The 22819-nt window shown below is 51.4% G+C and overlaps 1 protein-coding gene across 1 annotated transcript; it reads right to left on the bottom strand.

The window, feature by feature from the left end:
* Positions 1–425: 425 nt before the first annotated feature.
* On the bottom strand, positions 426–11706 carry SIGLEC15 (sialic acid binding Ig like lectin 15). The gene is made up of 6 exons (XM_032311188.1): positions 11639–11706; positions 4765–4824; positions 4200–4583; positions 2719–3099; positions 2267–2297; positions 426–602 (listed from the first exon to the last, which is right to left on the bottom strand). The coding sequence occupies exons 1-6, from the start codon at positions 11688–11690 to the stop codon at positions 521–523; spliced, it is 990 nt and encodes a 329-aa protein (XP_032167079.1). The 5' UTR covers positions 11691–11706; the 3' UTR covers positions 426–520.
* Between the last annotated feature and the right edge of the window lie 11113 nt (positions 11707–22819).

A 22819-nucleotide genomic window follows, 5' to 3' on the forward strand; every position in this document is an offset into this window, starting at 1 on the left:
TGTACATGGCTTTGTACTTCCCAAAGTACCTTTCCTCCATTATTTCCTCCAATCTTGACAGGCCGAGCAGCCAGGAGGGAAGGATACCCCATGTTCACGAGTCCATGCTCACGAGTAACTGAACTGAGACCGCCAGAGGTGGAAAAAGTACCCTGGTCCACACAGCGAGTCCAAGCCTGGGAGACCCTCTGACCAGGGTCTCCTAGTAACACCTCTGTCTTACTAGGATGTTCTATGTAGGAAAGGGTGAGAGTTTGTGAGTTTCATGCTGGAGCACACACACACACACACACACAAACGCTGGTCCCACTGTCATAAATATCCTGGGGGCTCTGGGACAGACATCCTTGCAGAAGACCACTGAGCCTCTGTGAGCAGGGTCTTGACACCCTTCATGGGAGGTCACACAGCTGTGGGCTGCCCACATGGCTAGGAGCCAGGAAGGCTTGTCTCAGCCAAGCCCGGCCTTGGCCTCTGTTCCTCAAGGGGTATGAGTGGATGCCAGCGGCCAAGGGGCTCCTCATGGTACACACATGGCTGCTGGCAGGTCCCGAGGTCTCATCTGGCTCAAATTCTCATAGTTGGACTCCTGAGCCTGGGGCCTGTGGATGGAGAAAGTAGGTTGACCCTCCAGTGCACAAGTGGGGATATGCCAACTGCCCAAACCATGCCCCGGCAATGGGCAGGAAGGAGAGTTGAAATGGGGGCCCGGCCTAGACCCAACAGAGCGTGGGGACTGACTAAGGTTGGAGAGAGGGCAGCGGCGGCATCTGCGGAGCAGGGAGGAGGCCTCCATGTGGATGGCCTCCTGGAGCCCAGAGACACTGTCTTCTGGAGGGGAGCTCATCGGTGGCATCAACAGCCGTCTTTGCGCCTGGTGCCCTCCACACTCCTCTTGCCAGGCGTGGCCTCCTGAGCTCCAGCTGCTGCCTGGCTCCTCCCCCGGGACGTCTTAGCGCCCGTCTCAGACGGACCTGTGTGGGCTTGCGTCCCCTCCTCCCTGTCATCGTCATCTCAGTCAGTGGCATCAAACCGGGCTCCCTGGCTGCCTCCCTCGTTCGTGCTGCCCACCCGGGCCCCCGCTCAGCCCTGCCTTCCGTCTGCCCCACCCTCCGCCTCCTTCCGAGCACCCAGGCCACCCTCCCCAGCAGCCTCCCGGAAAGTCTCCGGGCCCCCACTCTTCTTCAGATGGGGCCCCCCGGGTGCTTCCCATCACCACTCAGTGACTTCCCATCGGCCCCTTCCTGGGTTGCCCCTGAGCCTGTGACCCGCCCAGCGGCTGCCTCCCTCCCCAGAGCTCTGCTGCGTGGCCCTGTCCATTTCCTTCACAGCTCGTACTTTAGAATCGACAAGGACCTTGTTTATGTGTTTATTAAATTCTCCACATTAAAATGTGAGCTTCCTGAAGTTGGGGGGTTTCGCTGTAGCGTTAGCACCCAACACAGTGTCTGGTACATGGCAGTTTCTCCGTAAATGCTTGAGCCCTCAGCTCTCTGATTTAGGTGTCTCAGTGAGCTTGTGAGTTAGCAACACAGAGGGAAATCGCACTGGTTCTCAAGAACTCGGGGGACTAGAGAGAGGGCCTGGGCTGGTCGTGTGGCTTGTAAAGCCTTCAGGGCATGGACAGGGACAGTTATGGGAACGCCTGGGCTTGTCCAATAAGCTCTGTTCTGCCTCCCTACATCCCTGTCCCCAGCCACCTTGCCTGGGGTCAGTGAACTGGAGCCTTTCTTCCACGCAGACCTTCACAGAACAGACACGGAGAGAGAAGGGGAGCCTGGACAGCAGGGCCAGTACGTCCTAGCCTAAACCGTCTGAACGTCTAATGGCATTTTGTTTGCGAAATCTTCGGCTCTGGGGGAGAATGAGTACCCCGAACTGGCTTTTGTGTGAGTCTGCCTGTTCCAGAACGCTGGGGAGCCCAAGAGGAAACACAGGCTCGAGGAATCACATCTAGGTGCGGACGTAAGACGGGAAAATGACCCTTCAGCACCTCACACACCAGTGTGAGGCCCAAACTGTAAACGCTGGGGGAGGGGTGGGTGGGGAGAGCAGGTCCCCGTGGCCTGGTCTGGCCAAAAACGACTTGGGAGACTGAAGAGCAGGACTTCGGGAGGCTGCGGGGGAGGTCAGAACCCTGATGGAGCCCCAGATCCCAGCCCTGACCCTCTTCCTGGTCCTTCTTCTTATGCCGCGAGCCCCAGGAACCCTGCGTGCCTGGGCCAGTGGGGCCTTAGCCCGGGGTGGGCGAGGGCAGGGTACTCACCGTGGTGGGGTGTCCGGGGTGACTGGGTGCTCTGTGTGAGGGACAGAGAGAGAGACAAAGGGTGGGGGAGGCATGAATCTCCATGGTAGCCTCAGGCCACAGGCCCTGCTGTCCTCTCCACCCCACCACAGAAAGTGGTCCGAAGGGACACGCAACAAACACAAGGTAGCCGGGTACGAAGTGTCCTTAGAGATGACCAGGAGTTAATGATGAGAACCCCGGAGGGAGGAACGGCCCAGCAGAAAAACCTGCCTTTCTGAGGACCACGGCGCCCAGAACGCTTGGTGGGTCTGGAGAACCGGCAAGAAAAGACAAGACAGCGAAGCCACGGCAAAGGCCACAAACGGAGCAGCTGTGACTAATTTTGGATTTCGTCCCAGGAGAGTGTGAGGCGGGTGCTGCTGACCTGGATGGTCTGAGAGGCTCTCAGACCCTGCCGGGGGTGAACTCACCTAGGCGGCGGCGGGCTGCAGCGCGGGCGGCCAGAACGCCGAGCAGCAGCAGCGCCTTGAGGCCGAGCGCGCCCAGCGGGAGGGCGAGGGCCGGGGCTGCGGAAGCGCCGTGGAATCGGAACAGGTAGACGCTGGCCTCCGCGCGGCCCAAGCTGTTGGAGGCCGTGCACGTGTAGCGGCCGTCGTGCGCCAGCGTGGACAGCTCGGCGGTCACCTGGTGGCCGTGACCCTGGCCCGGGCCCGGCACGGGGGCCGAGCCATTGCCCAGGGCCGGGCCGGACCAGTCCAGGGCGGGCGGTGGCTCCCCTTCGGCGGTGCAGAGCGCGCGGAAGGCGTGCGCCGGGCCGGGCAGCACCGACAGGTTGACGATCCGCGGGGCAGCTGCGGGGCGGCGACGGGGTGGAGGGGGGGCGGGGGAGAAAGAGAACTGTGGTCAGAGAAGCGGCGGGGAAGGGTAAGGGCAAAGGGTGGACCCCTCTCAGTCCCTTTCAGTCACCAAGAGATTTGGGGCCGGTGGCGCAGGGAGGAGGGAGTAGGCGCTCTAGCGCCACAGTGCCAAGGTCCCCATAGAGATGTGGCCTTGGGCAAGTTATTTGGAAGCTCCGTGCCTCAGTTTCTTCATGCGTAAAATGGGGATCACTTACCTTATGGGGTCGTTGAGAAGATTTGGCAAGTTACTACATGTGAGGTGCTTGGATTCGGGCCTGGCTCACAGGAGATGCTCCCTCTATGGTCGTTACTGTGGCTGTAGCTCAGGGCTGGGGACTGTCTGCTGGTAGGCTTTCAAGGGCACTTCCCACTCCCAGACAACCTCACCAAGATCTAGAGTTGAATGTCTGGGTCTATGGCAGGGCAGCGCAGGCCCTGGGAAGAAACTGACATGCACTTGGAGAGGCGACCCAGCCAGCCCAAGGGCGCATGGAAAGTTCTGGGCAGAGTGGAACCCAGAACGGGATCCTCACAGCAGGGAAGGCTAGGATTTTAAAAAGTTCCCCAGCTCATTCCAGTGCGCAGCCAGAGTGGAGAACTACTGCTCTAGGGACAAGGGACCCTGGTCTCCACTTTTTTAGGGTCTAGCAAAGTACTGCGCACTTGGCGTCTCCCTGGGCATCTTTCTGGTGGGCTGTGTGTGCCCTTCAGTGCACAGAGCACACATCCCACGGGGGCCCTTGCCATTACTGTTCAACTTGTGTCCCTCCCCCTAGACTGAGAGCTACTGGGGCCATTCACTCCCTACGAACTTCATCTGGATGCCCATTCCCCTGGCACCACTCAGTTCTGAGGGCCAGCATCCTGCACTTTAACAACTTCCTGGGCGGCCCACATCCATCTCCAGGTGTGCGGCCCCCTGCCCGGCAGAAAGGTGCTGTGCGTCGCCCCCCTCTCCACGCCCTTGGCGTAAGCTGTGCGGGCGCCCCGAGGCCCCGGGGGACACGGCGGGTAGGCGGCCTGGAGGCGGGCGGGAAGGGCGCGGCGCTCACCGGTCACGCGGAGCCGGATGCCGTGGCGGCTCTCGTAGCGGTCGTGGACGTCGCCGGCGAACTCCACGCGGCAGAAGTAGCGGCCATCGTCGGCCAGGGCGAGGCGCTCGACACGCAGCGACAGGTCGTTGCGGCGCGGGTTGCCCAGCAGCCGGAAGCGGCCGTGCAGGCTCAGCGCCGTCTGGCAGAGCTCGCTGCCCCGCGCCGCCGCGCACCGGAACACCTGCGGGCCCGCGTAGGCCTCGCCCGCGCGCCAGATGGCCGTGAGCGGCCCGTCGTAGTGGCGGTGCGGGTGCGTGAAGGTGCAGGGCAGCACGGCCGCCTCGCCCGCCGCCGCGCTCACCTCGGCCGGCACCTGCATGGACCAGCGCTGCGCCGGCGCACCTGCGGGCGGCCGGGAGCGTCAGCGGACTCTGGGGGAACCCCTCGCTGGGGAGCCTGGAACCCGCAAGACTCAGGGAGCACCCGGGCGGGGGGGCCTGGAAACCCCAGGGTTTCAGGAAGCATCTCTCTTGTGGAGGCCCAGAAACCCACCGTGCACGATGGTGAAAATAAAAACACTTACTATGAGCCTCTGCGTTGAGCAAGTTCCCTGTAGTATCTCTTTTGGTTCTCACAAACGATCCTAGATGGAAGCACAGTTATCCTTGAGTTACATGTAACAAACTGAGGCACAAAGAAGTTGAGTATGTAAGTAAGGTCATACAGCTAGAAGGAGGCACAGCCAGCTTTCAGACAGGACTGCCCGACTCCACAGCCAGCAGTCTAGGGCACTAAAGGCAGGGAAGCTTGGGCCTCATCCAAGGAGCCCAGCGCTCCCCGTTAACAGAACAGAAAGAGACCTCAGCAAGGGATGGTAGGTTCCGAACTTAATGTGTTGAGCTGGTGGATGAGGTCCCTTTAGAATCCAGGTCAACTCAGAAGGGCTTCCCAAAGCCGGACAGGGAGCGGAGAGCCCACAAGTGGTAGATTTTCCTGCTGTGTTCTTGCTCTGGGCTTAGTTTCCTCACAGCCTGTGCTGTGAGCCTCTGAAGTATGGTTGAGCTCAGGTCTGGAAGCTGTGCTCTGCCTCCAGCTCCAAGATGGCTGGAGAGCCCCTGTCCTTGTCGTCCCATGCATGTGCTGCTTTGGGGAGGGGCTGAGCAGGTGGGTGAGGGGGGGATGTTGGGGCTGGGCCTCAGAGGATCAGGCTAGGTGGGGGTGGTATCTCCCCGAGGAGGGAGGACAGGCTGGTAGGTCTGCCCAGCTAGAACCCCGAATGCAGTTCCAAAAGGAATCTTGAGAGGGAATAATATAGCTGCTCTTATATTTCCCGAGAGCTTTGTAATTCACACGGTTCTTTTATATACATCCTGTCACATGACCCCCAAGACACCCTGGGGGAGAAAGGCAGGGAGATATTGTTATAGCTCAGAAAACGGAGGCCCAGAGTCACACAGACAGAAGATGGGAGAAACCCAGCTTTTCTGAGTGCTCTTTACTTATTGGGGGTACGTTGTGCCTTGGGTAGGAATCTCCTCAGCCGGCAGCCGGTGACCACCCATCCTCCAAGGAGCCTAGCCCATGGATGAGTTATATACAGGGGAGCACAATCCTCCCGTATAGAATCAACATCTATCACTACACACACAACCACGTTGTTCTTGGGAGCACACACGTTCCTGCATGGTGAGGACCCTTCTGGGACCCGTCTTGGCTATTATGGACCCATTAAGCCTTTCCTTCTCTGGTGGAAGTTCCAGCCACCGCCCCCCCCCGCCCCCCCGCCTTTCCTCTTCCTCACTGCCTGCTTCGTGCTCTTTCTGCAGCATAGTTGCCTGAGATGGGGCCCTCAGGTGTGTGCTGCAGGTGTGTGCTGCGGGTATGCTGCAGGTGTGTGCTACAGGGGTGTGCGCAGGTGTGTGCTGCACCAGCAGCGTGGGGGTACGAATTGGGTTGTGTGAGCTCTGCCTCATATAAAACCACACTTTGGGCTTAGGCCAAGCTTGCCATCAGATAAAAACTGAGTTCTATTTTCACACAGTGTGCTTGTAAGCCAGCTCTTGTTTCTGCAGGCCAAGTGAATTATGCTTTTGACCTGAAGTGGAGGACATGATATTTATCTCCAGTTAAGAGCTTGTTTGTTCAGTTGTTAATAATCAAAGGGCCTGGTTTCAAATCTGAGAATCCCTTTCTGAAGCTTCTGCTGGTTTACTCAGCACTCCCAGGTGCAGAAAGTGTTTCCCCCTTCTTGAGGCTCAGCCTGTGCCTCGGTTTCCCTACAGTTCCACCCTCTGTAACCTCAGGCTCCTCTGACCTCCTGCATCTTGCAGGCGTCCTGGAGCCAGGTGCCGATCCCCCCAGGTAGGTTTTGCTATTGTGCACTCATCAATGAGCAAACACGTATCACACGGTCCCACTCTAAGCCAGGCACTTGGATACAAGCCAGGGTTACAAAAATCAATCGGATGGCTTATCAGCCTGCCGGAGCTCACCACTCAGAAAGGGAGACAGATCTGCGAACACATAATTACACTGCAGCTTGCCAGGTCCGCTAATGAGGGACACCGACAAGGTCTCCTTTGTCTGAACAAGATTCCTGGCCCATTTCATTCACCACCTCCCTCCCAGCCAGCCCCAGGCCTCTGCTGAGTCGTCCTCCAGAGGGAGGCATTTCCCCAACCCCCAGCCTGGGTCTGGCATCCTTCCCCTGTGCCCCAGGGCTGACAGATGTACTTTCTCCCTGTGGGCATGGGCTAGTCAACTGTGTGTCTCGCCCAGGCACCCAGAAGCTCTGGAGGGCAGATCTGTGGTCATATATGTGTTGTTACTGTCTCACCAGGCACTTGCCACATAGTAATCGCTGTTGAATTGCTGTCATAGAGCAGAAGGGAGGGTGACCAGGCTGGCAGGGGAGGGTGGTGGGGGCTGGGGGAAGAGGTGTGCAAATATCAGGCAGGGAATGCTTGGAGGGAGAGAGGAGGCATTCTTTCGGCGGAGCCTCGAGAAAGGAGTGGGATTTGCCAAACCTTGGCGTAGACTGCAGGCGCTCTAAGCGAAGGTGGCAGGTGAACAAGACCAGAGAGGCAAGGATGTCAGCATCGGGGGGACAGGGCATGCCCAGATAATGGGGCCAGAGTACACAGTGTTTTGGGTACTCACTGGGAGACACTCCTCATACCATTTCATGTCATGAGCGACTGGCAACAGCCCCTTTTGGAGAAGGGAGGACAGAAGCTCAGAGAGGCAACGTGACTGGTGCAAGTTCATCTGACCAACCAGAAGCAGAGCCGAGACTTCCCCTTCTGTGGTTCCTGTTCCTACTTTGTCCCCTGTGCTGTGTTGCCCCGGCATGACAGCCCAGTTTGGAAACATCCTGAAGTGTGATACAAATGGTAGCCACCCCTCCCCCACCCCTCCCTCTCCCTGGAGGCTTCTGCTGTAGGAGCTGAGCGGGCACACAGAGGTCCTGTAGTAAGATCTTGGCTCCTGTCGGGGGGATTTGTGTTTCCTGTTTGCCTGCTGGATGGTGTTTCCAGAGGCCAGCGCCTGCACTCCCCCTTACAAGGAGACTTTGGACGCAGGAAGAGGGTGGAAGGTTCCAGCAGGTATTGCCCTGGGGAGCAAACGCATGTGCTTTGGCAGGAACCCAAGCTCCCAGCACCTTGTGACATCTGTTGCTCCCTCCAGCAGCTCTTGCCCATATTTAGCACAAGGGAGGGGATGCTCTTGGACTGAAACCTTGGCCCCTGGTTGTAGAGTCTCTGATCTCCCTGCCTCGGGATGATTAGACCTCCAGGGTCAACAGGAGACCCAGATTCTTCTCGCTATCCAGTATGCCGTCACTCCATGGTGGTCCCGCCTTCCAGCTTTGGCACGGCTGGACCTGGGGGACAATCTCACTTGTGCTCATGCTTTCCCCGCCTTTTATGAGCACCTGGTCTGAGCCTGGCCCTGTTCTAGGCTCCTTCGCTTACTTACTGGGGGATCTTCGGGCAGGTTACTTAATATCCCAGCTGTCGGGCTCCTCTGCTGCCAAATGGGGCACCTGATGCCTTCCTCACGGGCTTGAGGGTTGAGTGAAGCCACATGTAGCTCGCCCAGGAAATGCTCGATGCACGTTAGCCTCCTGCTCCCACCAGCCCTGCAGAGGGAGTATGGCTGCAAGGTAGCGGGGTGGGGACGCCGAGCAGTGGTAGGGAGGTGCTCTGGGCATACATCTCGAGGTGATGCAGCAGGGGTGAAGACGTGGTACCTTGACATCCCACCTTTTGTAGCTCACGTTGGCATCTTAGATCAGAGGGGCAGTCACAGCTGACCGCGGTCTGGGGCCAGTATAGGCCACGGGGTGCTCTCCCCAGAGTGCCCACTTAGCATCTCTGTTCGTGCTCCCCTCAGCCTTCTTAGGGTCCTGCTCCCCGCTGGTCCTCCTCTGCCCCAGCTAGGACTTCTCAGCCCACGCGGCTGGCCATAGGAGCCATCAGGAGCAGAAGCAGCATCCTGGCTCATGAAACTCTCCCATTCATTTCCTTCGGGACCCAGGACAGCAGGCCATCTCCTCCCCGGCCTTTCCCTGCACCCCCACCCCTGTGCTCCCCTGCACCCCCCACGAGCTAGGGTGACTGCTGTGATTTGTCTTGCCTTTTGGTTTGTTTTCTGGCAGTGGTTCCAAGCTAGTAAATTCCTCTGAGCCAGGCTGTGCTCCGGGCTCCCCACCACTGCACGCAGCGGGTAGAAAAGGTGGGCCTTGCCCCCGGGAGACTCCAGCACTTCAGTCCAGGCTGGGACACCCCAGAAAAGTCACCTGACTCCCATGGGCCTCCTTAAAGTAGGGACAAGGGCCCTTGCTTGTAGAGCTATGGTGGAGAGTGAACGAGCTGCTTGTCAAGCCTGACACAGAAGTCCTTGAGGATGACCGCTACTGTGACCCCTCTACCTGCTTCTCGGAGGTCTGTGGACCAGCGGCACCCAAGCAGTCAGAGCTCCCAGACCATTGTTCTTCCCACCGGCCTGTTCCCTGGTGTCTCCAGCTTTCCAGGAGCAGACGTGTGGGGAGCCAGAGGGGAAAGACAAGGGAGAGTGTGCATGAGCCCCTGGGAGATTTGGGGCTGCCCCAGGGCGCTGGGTGCTGGGGGGTGGGTGGCATCGGTATGAAGGAGAAAGGCACAAGAGGTAGAAGGGGGTTTCCTGGACGAATTCCTCCCCCTTCACTTTTGCCAAGGGCCTGCCCTGGTCCTCTGCTCAGAGATGTGTTTGGGGAGGAGACTGGGACTTCGGGCACCGGCTCAGGAAGCCCCAGGGTTCCCGTATAGCAACCAATGCCAGGCTGATCTTCCAGTCTCCTGTCTAGGTCCGCTGTCCCATGGAGCAGCTCAGGCGAATGTCTCCGGGGGGGTTTCAGAAAGCGGGATCCCCTCACCCAGATCCTGGACCTCTCGCGGTAGCAGTGAAGACGCTGCCAGTATGAGAAAAAGTGATCTCCTCCCCCAGAAGCCTCAGCCTCCCTGGGTAAATCTGACCCACAGCGGGAGCGCTTGTGTGGTTTGGGTTTTGTTCTTGGGCACGTGACTGCTCAGGCTTCCTCTAAGTCTTTTCGTCTTTAACTGATTCACAGCAGCTGACCCTCAACCGGAGGAAAGAAATCAACCCAAGCCACCCCCACCCCCACCTCGCCTCTCTCCAGGGTATGTGACTTCAGCAAGATTTCCCTGTCATTTATTGCACAATCACTCAGCCCCAGGACTGGGCTGGCAGGCTTTTGTCCACGATCTAATCGTCCTTCACAACACCCGACGGGGCGCCAGCGTCCTCACTTTTCTGATGCTCCCAGGAGTGAGGCCACCTGCCCAGGGCCACACAGCTAGTAAGTAGCAAAGCCGGGATTCAAAGGTGTATGTGACGTTGACACTCACGTCTGAACCGCTCTCTTACCAGCCCCGGGTCCGGGCGGGGTCCCCTCCTCCAGCCCCCATTGTCGAAGTGGGGCCCAAACCTAAATCATCCCAGAAAGGCGGCAGAGTTACGTCACTCTGGGAAAAGAGAGCCTCCCCGCCTCGTCGCCCCCACCACTGGGTATGTGGTGGGACAGGCGGCAGCACGGGGTGGGGACCCGTGGGGGCCCGGTCTGGAGCCGCACATCCACCCACTCCTCCCATGGGGTGTCTCTGCGCCTCTGTTGTCTCATCCAGGAAAAGGGAATAGAGTAGTTCCTTTCTCAGTCGGTTCCGAGGCTTACGCGCAGTTCTAATTAAAGTGCCCAGCATGTCTACGAGCCGTCTGTGGGCGGGTGCTGCAATTATCCAGACCAGACCTGACCTGGACGCTGCCTGTGTTGAATGCTCCAGAGGAAGGAGAAGTTTATCATCCAGTCGTGGAGACAGGGCCCCAGACGAGGAACATGGACTAACCCAGAGCACCATGATGCCAGTGAAGTCACCGTGCCGCGCATGATGGCCTGTGGCCCCGCTGGTGGGAGCACTGATGCCGAGTCCAGGGGCCCAGTCATGGGAGGGGCTGGAGCTCAGAGGATGGCCTCTGTCATTTATCCTGATTGCCCCCAACTACCTTGTGCCTCAGAATGACCCTAGAGACAGGGCCTCGGTGGCACCGTTGGTTATGTGTCCCACTTTTGCTTTTGGCTCAGATCTGATCTCAGGGTTTTGAGACTGAGTGCGCTCCGTGCAGAGTCTGCTGGAGTTTCTCTGTCCTCCTCCCCCCAAAATAAACAAATAAATACATCTTAAAAAAAAAAAAAAAGTGACCTGAGAAGACGGTTGAACATGCAGACTCCTGAGCCCCGCTGTCTGATACTCTCCTTCTGCAGATCGGGCAAAGAGCCAAAGGAACTGCATTTAGGTGAATGGCCCTCTCGCCACTCAAATTCTCAGGCAGTTGGTCCCCAACCAAAACACTGTTCCTGGGGACGTCAAGTCACTGAGCTGAGTGACCAATGACGTTGTCACTTAAGCCTGCTGCTGAATCCCATTCAGCCCTTGGGATCCCAGTTCCCACGGGATGCTCAGGGTGTCCTCTCTCACTTGCCCCGTGCCCCGTGGGAAATCACCCCCACCCTTACCCCAAACTATTGCACGCCTCCTCCCCTCCACTCTGGGCTGTGCCCATGGAGAGATACAGCACTTGGAGGACCACAACCTCCGAAATCCCTCAGAGCCTGGACTGTCCTCTCCTGAGCTTGCCCGTCATCTCCAAGGATCCTCACGGCGGGGGCGAGCAGGGGCCCTTTCTACAGGTGGGGCCACGGAAGCCCCGAGAAGTCAGAGGATTGCCCCAGGTCACTGGAAACTGAAGGCAAAACCTGGGCTTGAACTTCTGACCTCCGTCGCCCCCGCTTCCTGGAGTGTCCAGCTGCCCCAGGTGCGAGGAGAGAAGACCGTCCCTGCAGTTGTGTGAGCATCTATTCTGTTCTGAGTGTGGGCCGGAGAGAATAGTGGCAGACTCACCCATCGGGAGGATGCCCACCAGGCAGGCCAGGAGTCCGATGGACCGGTCCATGTTGTAAACATCTGAAGACCCTAAGCCAGCCCCGTGCTCGGCTCAGCCTCCAGGGAGAGGCCTCTCTGGCGAGGCTGTACGAGAAGGCAGGGGAGGGATGGGCGGTGTGCTCAGGTCTGCACCCCTACCGGACTCCAGGCATGGGAGGAACTGGGGAGACGTGGTCAGGCGGCCTGGTTATGATTCGATGAGGCCCGTGGGGTTTAGTCATGTGGAAAACCAACAGGGGAACCACTCGGATGATTTTCCAGGACAGGAAACAGAGAAGTACACGAGGAGGATGAAGGGTCCTTTCCATGGTCTCTGGTCCCTTTGGAAAAACTGCTGTGCTTATGGTGCCGGCCTCCCCTTCTTCTCCCCTCCCTTCTTTTTCTCTCTTTCCTTCCTTCCTTCCTTCCTTCCCTCTTTACCTTCCCGCATTTTTAATGTGCCAGTATAGGTTTTCTTTTTTCATTTCTTTTATTTTCAGAGAAAGAGAGAGAGGGAGACAGTGTGCTCCGGAGAAGGGGGTCAGAGGTGGGACTCAAGCTCACCACCCTGAGATCGTGACCTGAGCCAAAATCAGGAGTCTGAGGCTTAACCAACTGTACCACCCAGGCGCTCCCAGCGTGGGTTTTCATTTTGATGAAGCTGTCTTAAGGTGGCCATACAGATTTTGAAGTCGTGATTATTCACAGAAGAATAATCATCTCCCAAACGTAGTCATCACTGACAATGCTTACATGACCGAGCTGCATAAAAGGGAAATAGTATAATTATTAAGCAAATCAATCCAGACAAACATATCAACATGCTCAGAACATCAAAATGCCATATAGAAATATCTTACTCCAGGGGCAGAAACTTTGTAGCTGTTGCAAGGTTGCCAGAAAGCTGGACAGAGGAACAACCAGGTAAGGGCCTGGCAAAGGTGAGCCAATCCGTGGCTAGAGGGAAATGTTTTAGTGAGGATAAAGGCTAATCTGTTATGGGCGGGGGGCTCTCAAATACAATAGATTAAAAAAACAGAAGGTGATTTCTCTCCCATATGACAGTCCCAAAGTGAGCTGTTTATGTTGGCAGGTGGCTTGCCTCTCCTGGTCATTCTGGGGTCCAGTTTCCTCCCTACCCTTACACGCTCACCCCCTTCTCCTGTGACATTGTTAATGCCTCTTAAGGCCGAAAGTGGGAATCAGGCTCATTCACCGGGAAAGACAACTCTAAGTCAGTTGGCTTGTGTTTTGGGTTATCTGTGATCCAAAAGTTGTATACGTCACATCCACTCTTATCCCACTGGCCCCGCTGCAAGGGAGCCCTGGAAGTGAGGGCACTAGCAACGCGGTGCTATGGCCACGTTACAATTTATTACCATGGAAGCAGGGAATAGATGTTGCCAGGTACTTAGTTACCTATCTCTGCTACAAATGTTTGCTAGAACTCTAGAAAACTAAATTTTGGAAAAGAATCGATTCCATAAACTCTAAAGGTGTCATTGAAGGGTTCACCCATATTTTATATAACACACTGAGAGAGAGAGAGAGAGAGAGAAAACCTTTCTACCTTTTTATAACTGTAAGATGCCATTGACTATAACATGTACCCAGAATTCAGAAATGTGAGAAACTGGGCATCTTAGAATGGATGAGATATCGTTCCTTTTTAGCTTTTTGGTTATATATTCTCAGTAAGAAGAGACTTTTCAGAGAGGTCACCAGTCCTCCCGATACTAGAAGGAGCAGAGGGAAGAGAGGCAAGCCTGTGATTAGGTCAGGGTTTTACAGATACTCCTCCTCAGGTTAAAGAGGCTTTTCCTTCCACTCCTGGTTTGCGGAGAGTTGTTAGCATGAATTAGTATTGAATTTTCTCCAAAATGTTTTCTGCTTTTATTGAGATAATGCTAAGATTTTTCCTCTTTAGTGAATTACATTGGTTGATCTTTCTAACTGAACCAGCCTTGTGTTCCTGAGATAAACCACACTCGATAGCAATGTATTATCCCTTTTAAATATTTCTGGGTTCAATTTGCTAACGTTCTGTTGAGGATTGTTTACAACCCTGAGGGGTATTGATCTGCGGTTTTTGTATCTTGCAGTGTCTGTGCCTGGTTTTGGCATTAGAGTAACTCTGACCTCATAGAAGGAGTCAGGAAGTGTGTCCTCCTCTTCTCTTTTCCGAAAGAGATTATGAATTGGTATTATGTCTTCATGAAATATTTGGTAGGATTCCCCACTTGAACCAAATCGTCTGTGCCTGGAGCTTTCTTTTTGTTGGAAGGTTTAAAACTATGAATTTAACTTCTTGACAGAGTCCTATTCAGATGATCTATTTCTTCGAGAGTCAGTTTTGGTAGGTCATGTGTTTCAAGGACGTGGTCCATTTCATCCAAGTTGTTGAAATTATGGGCACGGAAGTGTCCATAATATTCCCTTATTTTTTCTTCCATGTCTGTGAGGTCTGTAGTAATATCACATCTTTCATTCCTGAATAAACAGTACTTTGTTGTATTTTTTATAGGTTATTAAAATTTTTTTAATTTAAATTCAATTAACACATAGTGTATTATCAGTTTCAGAGGTAGAGGTCAGTGATTCATCAGTCTTCTATAACATTCAGTGCTCATTACATCACATGACCTCTTTCATACCAGTTACCTAGTTACCCCGTCTCCCCATCTCCCTCCTCTCCAGCACCCCTCGGCTTGTTTCCTACAATTAAGAGTCTCTTACAGTTTGTCTCCCTCTCTGATTTCATCTTATTTTTCCTTCCCTTCCCCTATGCTCCTCTGTTTTGAATGAACAGTACTTTAAAACATCCAGGTTCAAAAAATTTTGAACGTGTATCCTATCCCTGGTGCAATGCTGAACACACTCAGACGTATGGAAAAGCCGCTTCCAGTCGTGGTTTCCAGTGTAACCAAGTGTGCTGGGACCAGTGACTCGGCTCTCAGCCCCAGGCCTCCATTTCTGTACTCAGCTGCAGATGCTTAGGCTGACACTCTGCAAACCGCATTCTTCAGACACGCTTGCTGGCCAGTGGAAGGCACGAGAGCGAGATGGGGAGCTGGGCTTCCAGCTCCTGTCAGCGTGGCTCCAGCACCTGATGAGAGTTCTGGGTCCAGCTTCCGGGTTCTTTTGGCAGTGGAAGCCTGCTGCATCCCCTCGGGGGTATAGCACCAGCCAGTGCCCCCCTCCCACACTATTGTCTGAGCATTAGTGGACCCCTTCATAGAGCTGGCCAGCAGCTCTGCGGGGCCCCTTCCTCTGAGCTCTGAGACCTCGGTAACCTTACCTTCCCCTACTCCCCCAGCACTGGGAGGGGTAGTGGCGTCCTCTAGTTACTAATACTTGCGCTGCTCAGAATCTCCTAGTTTCTCATTTCTCATTCAATTATTTGTGTAACCAGCGGGTTATACTGTGCTTGATACATGAGCTCGGCAAATCTCAGTTTAAGAGTTCAATTCTCCCCAAGTTCATCTCTAAATTCAACAATCTCAATCAAAATATCAATAGGCCTTTTTTTTTTACAAGCAGATTCTTAAATTTATATGGAAAGTCAACGGAACTGGAAGAGCCAGGATTGGTTTTTGGAAAAGAAGAATGCTTTGGGAGGACTGTGGCTCTGTGATTTTGAGAACGATGATAAAGTTTCCGAAAACAAGATAATGTGGTATTAGTGGGATGATGGCCACAAAAACCAGTGAGCCAGAACTGAGAGTCCAGAAATACCAACGCAGGCAGCTGATTTTTGATAGAAGTCCAAAGGCAGGGGTGCCTGGATGGCTCAGTCGTTGGGCATCTGCCTTCGGTTCGGTTCATGATCCCAGCGTCCTGGGGTTGAGCCTGATATTGGGCTCTCTGCTCAGCGGGAAGCCTGCTTCTCCCTCTCCCACTCCCCGTTTGTGTTCCCTCTCTCACTGTTTCTGTCAAATAAATAAAATCTTAAAAAAAAAAAAGAAGTCCAAAGGCAATTTGATGGAGAGAGCACAATCTTTTCAACAAATGGTTTTAGAACAGTTAGATGTCCCTATACCCAATAGATAAATAAATATAAAAAAAAGGACCTTGACTCATGAATCACACCTTATACAAAAATTAACCAAAAATATAGTATAGACCAAAATGTAAAATGTAAAACTATCAAATTTCTAGGGCAAAACAAGGAAAAAAATCTTTGTAAGCTTAGGTTAAGCAAAGAGTACTAATTTAAAAGATGATAAACTGGATTTTGTTAAAATTAAAAACATTGGGGCACCTGGGTGGCTCAGTGAGTTAAAGCCTCCGCCTTCGGCTCAGGTCATGAGCCCAGGGTCCTGGGATCCAGCCCCACATAGGGCTCTCTGCTCCGCAGGGAGCCTGCTTCCTCCTCTCTCTCTCTGCCTGCCTCTCTGCCTCCTTGTAATCTCTCTGTCAAATAAATAAATAAAATCTAAAAAAAAAAAAAATTAAAAACATTGACTCTCCAAAAGACACTGTTAACAGAGTGGAAAGACAGGCCCCAGACTGGGAGCAAATACGTGCAAATCTCATCTCTCACCGAGGATCTGTATCCAGAATATACAAAGAACTCTCAAAAACCAACAATAAGAAAAGAGTAATAAAAAAAAAATTCAGATTCAAACAGACACTTCACCAACAAAGATATATGATGGATGGCCAATAAGCTGATGAAAACATACTCAACACCCTTAATCATTAAGGAAACGCAAATTAAATTTACAATGAGATACTGCTCCACACCATTTATTTTCGCCATTTCATAGAATGGCGAAAATAAAGGATACTGATAATATGGGTGCTGAAGAGTCACAGGACCTCTGACCTGGCATGCATTGCTGGTGGGAATGCAAACTGGTACCGTGAACTTTGGCAAGTTAGAAAAGTTAAGAAGTTTTTACCATGCAGCCCTGCAATCCACCTAGGTCCTAACCCAGTGAAATAATAATTTATGTTTTCCAAAAGTCCGTATGAGAATGTTTATAGCACGTCTCTTCATACTCACCCTAAACTGGAAACAGCCAGATGCCCCTCGTGGTGAGTGACAAGCTGTCCTACAGGCACACAGCAGAGTGTTAGGCCCGGACAGCCAGGAAGAAACCACTGCTTTACACAATAGCATGGATGAACTAAATGCATTTTGCTTGGTGAAAGAAGACAGGCCCAAAAGGGTGCATCTGGTATGATTCCGTTCATATAACAGGCAAAAACCACAGGGACGGAAAAGAGATCAGTGTTAATTACCCGGGTAGAGGATGACGTAGGGATTGACTACAATGGAGCAGGAGGAGGGAATTTGTGGGGGGGGATGTAACTGTCCCATATCATGCCTGGGGCAGTGAACACGTGCTTCTATTTGTCAAATTGCAAATGCAAACGCAAAGAATTATATACTACAAAGGACGAGTTTACACATGTAATTTAAAGAAATTAACCAGGATATGGGGAGAACCCCAAACGGAATACAAAAGATAACAAAACACCTGAGCATATTACAAAAGAATAACTTACCCTTGGGGTGCCTGGGTCACTCAGTGGGTTAAGACCTCTGCCTTTGGCTCAGGTCATGATCTGAGGGTCCTGGGATCGAGCCCCGCATTGGGCTCTCTGCACAGTGGGGATCCTGCTTCCCCCTCTCTCTCTGCCTACTTTTGATCTCTCTCTCTGTCAAATAAATGAAAATCTTAAAAAAAAAAAATGAATAACTTAGCCCACAGGAAAGAATACAGGACTAGCCTTAAGTTTCTCTGGAAAACAGTGTTTTGACAGAATGCCCAGGTTAAGACAAAACACTGTGCACGATCACTGCACTGTAGTTAGCAAATTTATTTCTCACAAGGATAGAGCTAGAGATTCTGAAACTATACATGTGTACAGGAGCAGATAAGCAGATAAGATGTAGACAATGAGTCAGATGTCTCTCTGCTGGAAAAAAAAAAGCTACAGTTAAAGAAAGGGGAAAGGCTAGAAGGACCCTTGTTACACTAGATTGGAATTGGGGGTGTCAGAATAAAATCTTGGTTTTAAAGTACATATACAGGCACCTGGGAAGCTCAGTCAGTTAAGTGTCTGCCTTCAGCTCAGGTCATGATCCCGGAGTTCCAGGATAGAGCCCTGCATCAGGCTCCTTGCTCAGCGGAGTCTGCTTCTCTCTCTGCCCCTCCCTCATTCGTGCGTGCTCTCTCTCTGATAAGTAAGTGTATATACAGATAGATGCAGAGCCCATAGAGCTCTTAGTGCAGGGGCTGGCAGGTTGCAGAGTGTCTAACATTCAGTAGATAGTGGCTACATATGTGTACATTCAGTAAATAGTGGCTACATATATGTAGGGATACACACATGTTACACATATGCATTCACATATAAAAACATACACACATACACAATATATACACAATATACACAATAACACAGGCATATTGACATATGTGTATATATACATAGTGGCTGCTCGATTAAATGATTCTTTCTATTTGTATTATTGGTCAATAAGCTGATGACACCTTTCCCCAGTCTCTCTGAGCTGGCCCATTTGTAGCTTTTTACTAGGCTGATTATAATTTACTATCCAAACTGGGACACATTTGTCTGGGACAAGTGCTGAACTGTTGGGACCATCAGTACAAGGGTCTTAAACTGTGACTGTCCTGGGACAATCCGACATGTGGTCACTCTTCTAGAAATAGCCAGCACTATGAATTTCTTGGCAGACTCTCTCCAAGGCTTTATGGATCTACATATGAATACTGGGGCAGGGGGAGAGGGGAGGGCGGGAGAAGGCATTCATCTTCCCAGTTATCAAAGGCAGAGCATTGCTCTTTCCTTTTGAGTTCCTTTGCCTCAGTTTTCCTGGGCGTCACCATCTGAGAAGTTGGGATGTATGTGTACAAGCCTCTGAGGGTGAGCTGTACATTCACTCCAGTGTCTGTGTAACTGAGGAAACATGGAGAGTACAAATCAGGGGCCATGTGATTATATGCCCAGGAATGTTGTGCAATATACAACCTGCACAACTGTATGTGGTCACCCTGTATCAATATGTTGGAACATGAAACCAGGATTGTTTCTGAGGTACTTTGGGTCCTTCTCTGTCACCTGACACTCTTACTCAGGTTTAATCTGGTGAAAGTGAGCCCCCTACACCAGCTGGCCTAGGTCAGTGGAACTAGGGTATAAACCTCAGGAGTGGCAGTGGTTATAAATGTAGCTGCAAGAAGCAATGGCAGGAGGAACTTGCAGGAATTTCCAGTTGGAGGCCACAGGGTTACAGGCTGATAGGGTTTTCTCTTTGCACCTGCTGATTCCATGCCCTGGAAAAATAATGCCCACAGTTCACAGACGGGGCTGGCTGCAAGGCTCGGGTAGCCAGGAAGCCCAGAAGGTCAAATCAGATCTCCACTAAGAGGCTTCTGGAGAGAAAGGCATTCCCCCCGAGACACGCACGAGGAGTCTGAGGCTGAGGGCAGGCCAGTGGGACAGCAGTTCACACCACTTTGGCTGGGGAAAGGACAGACAGCTCAGGGTTTCCTAAGTTATTCTCTACTGGGGTAAAAAGGCCACGCCCTCTTGCTAGCTCTGAAAGAAGACAGGGCTGCTTGTTCCTTTCCTCGTCTTCTTCCCATTTCCTCTCTCTGGGAACCCCAGCTTTAAAATCTCTCTCTGTCACTTGCCTCTCTACACTATACATCGCATGGGAAAGGCCGTGTCGTGCCCCCTGGCAAGGGCAACCTTCTGCGTCAGATGGCGCTACGCTGACGTCCAGCCTTGCCACTCACTACATGTGCCTTTGGGCAAGAATTATTTGCTCCGTACAGCATGGGTAATGGTGGCCTCCTCGTGCTGCTGCAGAAAGAACGCTGGGGCGAGCTTTACCAGAGACCACAGCTGGTGCCTGCGCCTACTAAGAACGCTGCTAATCTTCAGAAAAGGGCAGGATCATCTTTTTATTTTGGGGGTCCCCTTGTTTGGAATATGCACAGATTCAGATTCTGATAAAAACCAGTAAGAATTCAAGAGTCAGATGGGAGAGAGTTGCAGAAAATAGACACCTATCAGAGGTGACAGTGATTTTAAGAACTCAAGAGCTGTTTGGCCAGCGAGTTAGCAAACTCATCTCTTGTCCATGAAGGCAGGTTTTCTGAGGACCTGGACAAGTGCTCATGATTTTAGTTGCTTTGGGAAGCAAGGCAATTGCTTTTAAAAACACCATTATGTAATTTATGTGATTTTGACATTGATCACTTTACTGATCTCCCCAAATCCTCACCCTTCTCCCACTCTCCCTCCCAAGCCGGTCAGACAGCATCTCTTGCCCCCACTCCCCCACCCCCAGCTGTGCTTCTTCCCTGGCTATGAGCTCTGAAGATCCAGACCTTTCCTCTCTCGATGCTCCAAAGCTGCCCTTCCTCAGAGAGGAAACAAAGCAGAGTTCATAAACATTCTGCAAAACAGAGGGAGCATAGCACATCCGAGAAGAGGACATTTCAAATCAGTGGAGAGAAATGGATTCTTTAATAACTGATGCTGGGAATAACTGTCATTTGGATAAAAAATATTAGATATTGTCCTTGGTTTTTAATCTGTATTCCAGATGGTACAATTACTTGAAAGTAAATGTTAAAACCATAAAAGTGCTAGTAGAGGACATGAATGACTTCTAAAGATTTTTTTTTAAAGATTTTATTTATTTATTTGACAGAGAGATATCACAAGCAGATGGAGAGGCAGGCAGAGAGAGAGAGAGAGAGAGAGAGGGAAGCAGGCTCCCCACTGAGCAGAGAGCCGGATGCGGGACTCGATCCCAGGACCCTGAGATCATGACCTGAGCCGAAGGCAGCGGCTCAACCCACTGAGCCACCCAGGCGCCCTAAAGATTTTTATTTTATTTGAGAGAGAGAGGGCACAAGCAGGGAGAGTGGCAGGCAGAGGCAGAGGCAGAAGCAAGCAGAGGGAGAAGGAGCAGAAGAGGGAGAGGAAGCAGCAGGCCCTCCATGGAGCAGGGAGACCAATGCAGGGCTCGATCCCAGGACCCTGGAATCAGGACCTGAGCCAAAAGCAGACTCTTAACTGACTGAGTGCCTGAAGGGCATGAATGAATTTTAAAACGAACCATGAAATGGAGATCTTTCTAACTTTGGGGAGAAAAAAACTGCCAGAAATCATAAAATGAAATGTTGATACATTTGACCTTATAAGAAATTCACTTTAATCTTAACTAGTTCAAAACTTAAACAATTTGTATGGTGGGAAAAAAAGCACAAGGCAAATGACAAAGTGAGTGAAAACATTCACAGCCTGTATGCTAGATGAAGATGCATTTCCTTGGTTTCACCCATTAATAAGGTATAGGATAGTTCATAGAAAAGAAATAAAAATGACTGATAAACTTAATGCTGATTTTAAAACAGCAAATCAACTCCACACTGAAATACCTTGTTGGACCTCTCAGGTAGAAACGTTTATTTATTTATTTTAATTTTTATAAAGATTTTATTTATTTATTTGACAGAGAGATCACAAGTAGGCAGAAAGAGGGGGCAGGAAGCAGACTCCCTGCTGAGTAGACAGCCGGATGCAGGGCTGGGACCCCAGGGTCCTGGGATCATGACCTGAGCTGAAGGCAGAGGCTTAGCCCACTGAGCCATACAGGCACCCCTCAGGTAGGCAACATTTAAAAGCTACATTAAAACCTCACATTATTGAGCATAGGGAGATGGGCTCTCAGCAGCACAGACGAATGTATCAACCAGTCATGATTCTGGAAGTCAAATTGACATAATCAGGATTGCAAATGTGTGTATCATCTCTTCCGGCAAGTCTACGCCAAGAACTTTATTTTCTAGAACTTTATTTTTTGCTTAAGCTGGCAAAAATATACATACTACAGTCTTCCTTGCAGCATTATTTTGTTACAGTAAACAGCCGATAGGACCATCAGCAGGGGCTGATTAAGTACTGTGGACACTGTAGACATCCCATCATCGGGATGCTTTGAATCTATTTAACCGATGAGCTAGATCTCCATGTGCTGATTTAGGAGGGTTCTCAAGATACAGTATCAGAAGGAAAGAGCAAGGTGTAGAATAATAAATATAGATAGTGAGGTCTTAGAGTGAGGTCTTAGCTATGTTAAGCAGAAAGGGCTGTCAGCGTTCACAGGTTTAGATAATTTCTGGGAAGACTCCGTCGAAAATTAAAGGCAACTGCATCTGGGGAGTTGAGATGATTTTAATATATGTCCAGAAGTATAGTCCTCCTGTCAAAGGGCAAAGCCTAGTTCCTCTGTGGCTGGGCTTAGTGACTTGTATCTTATGAGAAGAATGTGGCAAAGGTGATACCATGACTTCTGAAACTGAGTTTTTAAAGTCACTGTGGCCTTCTTCTCACTCTCTTTTAGAGCATGCACTCTGGGGGAAACCAGGTGTTGCTTAAAATTTATTATTTGAGGGGCGCCTGGGTGGCTTGGTGGGTTAAAGCCTCTGCCTTCAGCTCAGGTCATGATCCCAGAGTCCTGGGATCGAGCCCCACATCAGGCTCTCTGCTCCACAGGGAGCCTGCTTCCTCCTCTCTTTGCCTGCGTCTCTGCCTACTTGTGATCTCTGTCTGTCAAATAAATAAATAAAAATCTTTAAAAAAAATTATTTGAACGTTTTTTAGAATTCCATTTTAATTGCCATGTTGGTAGTTTTGCTATATATCATTGTATTCCCTCACCCTGGGGCTCTCTAAAAATCACAACACAGTGTCTTAACTTTCCCAGTCTAATTCAATATCATCCTTCACATAAATTTAGAACCCTTGCAACCATATTGGTCCATGATCACTCCCCCCAACGGTGAAATATAGACCTGACATAGACTATTTCCTTTATCTGACATCTGACGTGTACCTATGCTATAAATACAAGAAAGTGTTATAATTTTTGTTTGGAATAGTCTTATATGTTTGAAAGAAATTAAGATGGAAAAACCAGTCTTTTATATTTACCGTATAAATAGACGCTCTTCATTCCTTCCTAAAGATTCTTATCTTCATTTGGTCTCATTTCTCTTCAGCCTGAAGAATTTCCTTTAGCATTTCTGTAGTGCAGGTCTGCTGATAACAAATTCTTTTAGTCGTCCTTTACCTGAAAAATCTGTATTTTGCCTTCATACTTGA

The sequence above is a fragment of the Mustela erminea genome, chromosome 13 (assembly GCF_009829155.1).
Source record: "Mustela erminea isolate mMusErm1 chromosome 13, mMusErm1.Pri, whole genome shotgun sequence".
NCBI classification, from domain to species: Eukaryota; Metazoa; Chordata; class Mammalia; order Carnivora; family Mustelidae; genus Mustela; species Mustela erminea.